The sequence below is a fragment of the Camelina sativa genome, chromosome 6, assembly GCF_000633955.1.
Source record: "Camelina sativa cultivar DH55 chromosome 6, Cs, whole genome shotgun sequence".
Taxonomy (NCBI): Eukaryota; Viridiplantae; Streptophyta; class Magnoliopsida; order Brassicales; family Brassicaceae; genus Camelina; species Camelina sativa.
The window spans coordinates 19,347,981-19,350,499 of record NC_025690.1 but is presented as its reverse complement, the minus strand read 5'-3'; the positions used below and the strand labels follow the sequence as shown (position 1 = coordinate 19,350,499).

Here is a 2,519-nt window from a genome sequence, read left to right as displayed (position 1 = left end):
TGGTGTCGATACTCAGCAGCAACAACAAGAGCAAAGTACACCGATTCTTCCTCCTCCTCAAGGTCAAGATTCAACAATATCCGGGAATGTGATGACGGACCAAGACAGTGATGCAATATTATTCAGTAATGTGGAAGAGCATGGTGTCACTACTCAACAGCAACAAGCCAACAACAACAGCAAAGTACACCGATTCTTGCTCTGATCGAAACCCTCTGAAATCTGAATGATCTAGCATGTTTCACTTGATCCATATAAAATCCACACTTCTAGTCACATGTTAGCTTCATCTAATCGTTTAGATGTTTAGTTAGGTCAAGATGTGATGTAGACTATATAGACTATACAAGTAGAGACCAGAATAGACTCACTTGGACTAATTAATAACTTGCTTACTTGACTTGTGTATATGCTTCATAATGTATATAATAATACTCTCAGTTTGATTGAAATGTTATAGTCCATACGTAAAATCACTTGAGCGTCTACAGGCTTTAGAACGGAAAAAAACAAAGTGGCAAGAAACAAAAAGAGCAAAAATGGAACAAGAGAATCAACGGTAACGAAGGAGGGAGATAGTATTGTTATTCTTCCAAGTAGCTCTACGTGAGGGTCGATTCTTGTTGTTGTTATGACCCTTTCCACGCAAACCTTTGTTCTTCTTTCCTTCTGATGTGAGACCTCTAAGCTCACGATTGTGAGAACTGGATCTGAGTTCTACTTCCAAGGTGTTTTTCCGAGCGGAGGATACTATCACTGTCGAAGGTTCCAAACTGTATTCTTAGACTAAGTGTTATAAACTGAAAAGGTGTGTTATTATTTTTTTAGAATTTTTTCCATCCCCTCTACAGTCATCATACCCCCGCTATTTATACCACTCTATTACAATTAAATGCCAAATCAATTCACTCTGTTAATCTTGCTTTCTCATTTAAGCTAACTTAATACAGAGAATCTTTTGACCGTTCCCCGATCTCCGAAGTGACATGGGAGATCAGCTAGCATCGCTTCTCTTCGCTCGCCGGGCTTAGCAGGCTCCCTTCGCATTGGGTTTGGGCCCATTTAGTCAGTGCGTCTTGGGCCTCGGCCCATAACCAGGAATGCGAATCGTGGTATCAACAACGATGCTTGTGAACAGGGTTACAAATCCAGTTGATCCTCGGGTCGTTACTCACTGCGTTGTGAGCCAGATCCACAAGGATGATCTCGTAGTATTTGTACGTGGAGTCCTCGTTAATCCAGTAGGAGTTGAGATCTCTCAGACCGCCTAGCTTCCTCCCAGCACGTTCCTCCGAACCAGACCTCTTGCTTCGCTGGAACTTGAGTTGTGTCACTCCTTGGTTCGTTGGCTTACCATACACAATCCCCTTTGGAACTGGCCTCTTCCTTCCACCACGTCTTACTCTTACTCTATACACCACATATCCCTGACATGACAAAGCCACACAAGATCATGTAAGAACGTTAAACCTTAAACCTCAAAACTCAGAACCAAAAAACTCGAAAGCTGAGAGGGAAACCTGCTTCGCCTTGAAGCCCAAACGACGAGCTTCATCTGGACGAGTTGGTCGAGTCAGACGGACGATGGAAGGTTGTTGTCTGTAATTCCAGCACCTTACGCGTTGCAGGTGCCTCATAACATCCGATTGCTTCTTCCTCCATAGCTCCGACACATACTTGTACGCACCTACTCATAACATGAATTGTTTAAACAAAACAACGAATCATTTATAAAATCTCTAGACGAAGAGTATTATTAACAGCAAATGCTTTACCCATTCGTCAAGTTACGATGACCACCGCACAACTTGCGAACAGAGTATTAGGTTATCGCCAAGAATAAATAAATAGCGGCTAACACTATAAGCGGCTAACACTATAACTATATATTAAGACGGTGCGTTTTTTTCGGCCATATGATCACCTATTGGGCTACCCATCAGCGATTACACCTAGGCCCTAGCTAATCCATAGATTGTGTGGGGTTTAATCCTCAATCACGTGTTATTGAATTGAATTATATAATTATAAAGTTTTGTGAGTTAATACTTTGTTGGATAGTCCTGAATATATATTAGCAAAATTCTGTTTCTTTTTTTTCATAGTTTTTTTTTTGGTCACCCCAGACCTGTCGTCATCAATCCATGAAAGAGTTATCGTGAAAAAAAAAACAAAAAACAAACTAAAGCTTCTTCAAATATGATATTTTCTTCTAAAATCTGGACTCTTTTGTCGGAAAAAAGATATTGGAAAAATATTGAAGTTGATTGTGAACATCGATCGTGCTTATCGCTAGAGTTGATATGTGTATATAGCTAGGTGCCTGCATCTGCATTTCAATAAGTACTAGCTCACTAACGTTTAATTTCAACAAATGTCATTGGAAGCAAAGCTATCGGAATAAGTTTTTCTATATTCATGTCATACATTCAACCATGTAATCTTATCATGTGAACATGTGCGTAATCTGTTGATTACATATTAATCGATCATTCACCAAAATATCAAATGTATACTAG

The 2,519-nt window shown here is 39.9% G+C and overlaps 1 protein-coding gene across 1 annotated transcript; it reads right to left on the bottom strand.

The window, feature by feature from the left end:
• On the bottom strand, positions 852–1,838 carry LOC104792339 (60S ribosomal protein L15-1-like). The gene is made up of 3 exons (XM_019246541.1): positions 1,776–1,838; positions 1,521–1,687; positions 852–1,427 (listed from the first exon to the last, which is right to left on the bottom strand). Exons 1-3 carry the CDS (start codon positions 1,777–1,779, stop codon positions 1,116–1,118), a joined length of 483 nt encoding a protein of 160 aa, XP_019102086.1. The 5' UTR covers positions 1,780–1,838; the 3' UTR covers positions 852–1,115.

Bases quoted from the DNA above. Each gene is read 5' to 3' on its own strand.
- LOC104792339 (XM_019246541.1), bottom strand. The intron at 1,428-1,520 runs GTTTCCCTCTCA...TTGTCATGTCAG, and splicing joins TGGGCTTCAAGGCGAAGCAG to GGATATGTGGTGTATAGAGT.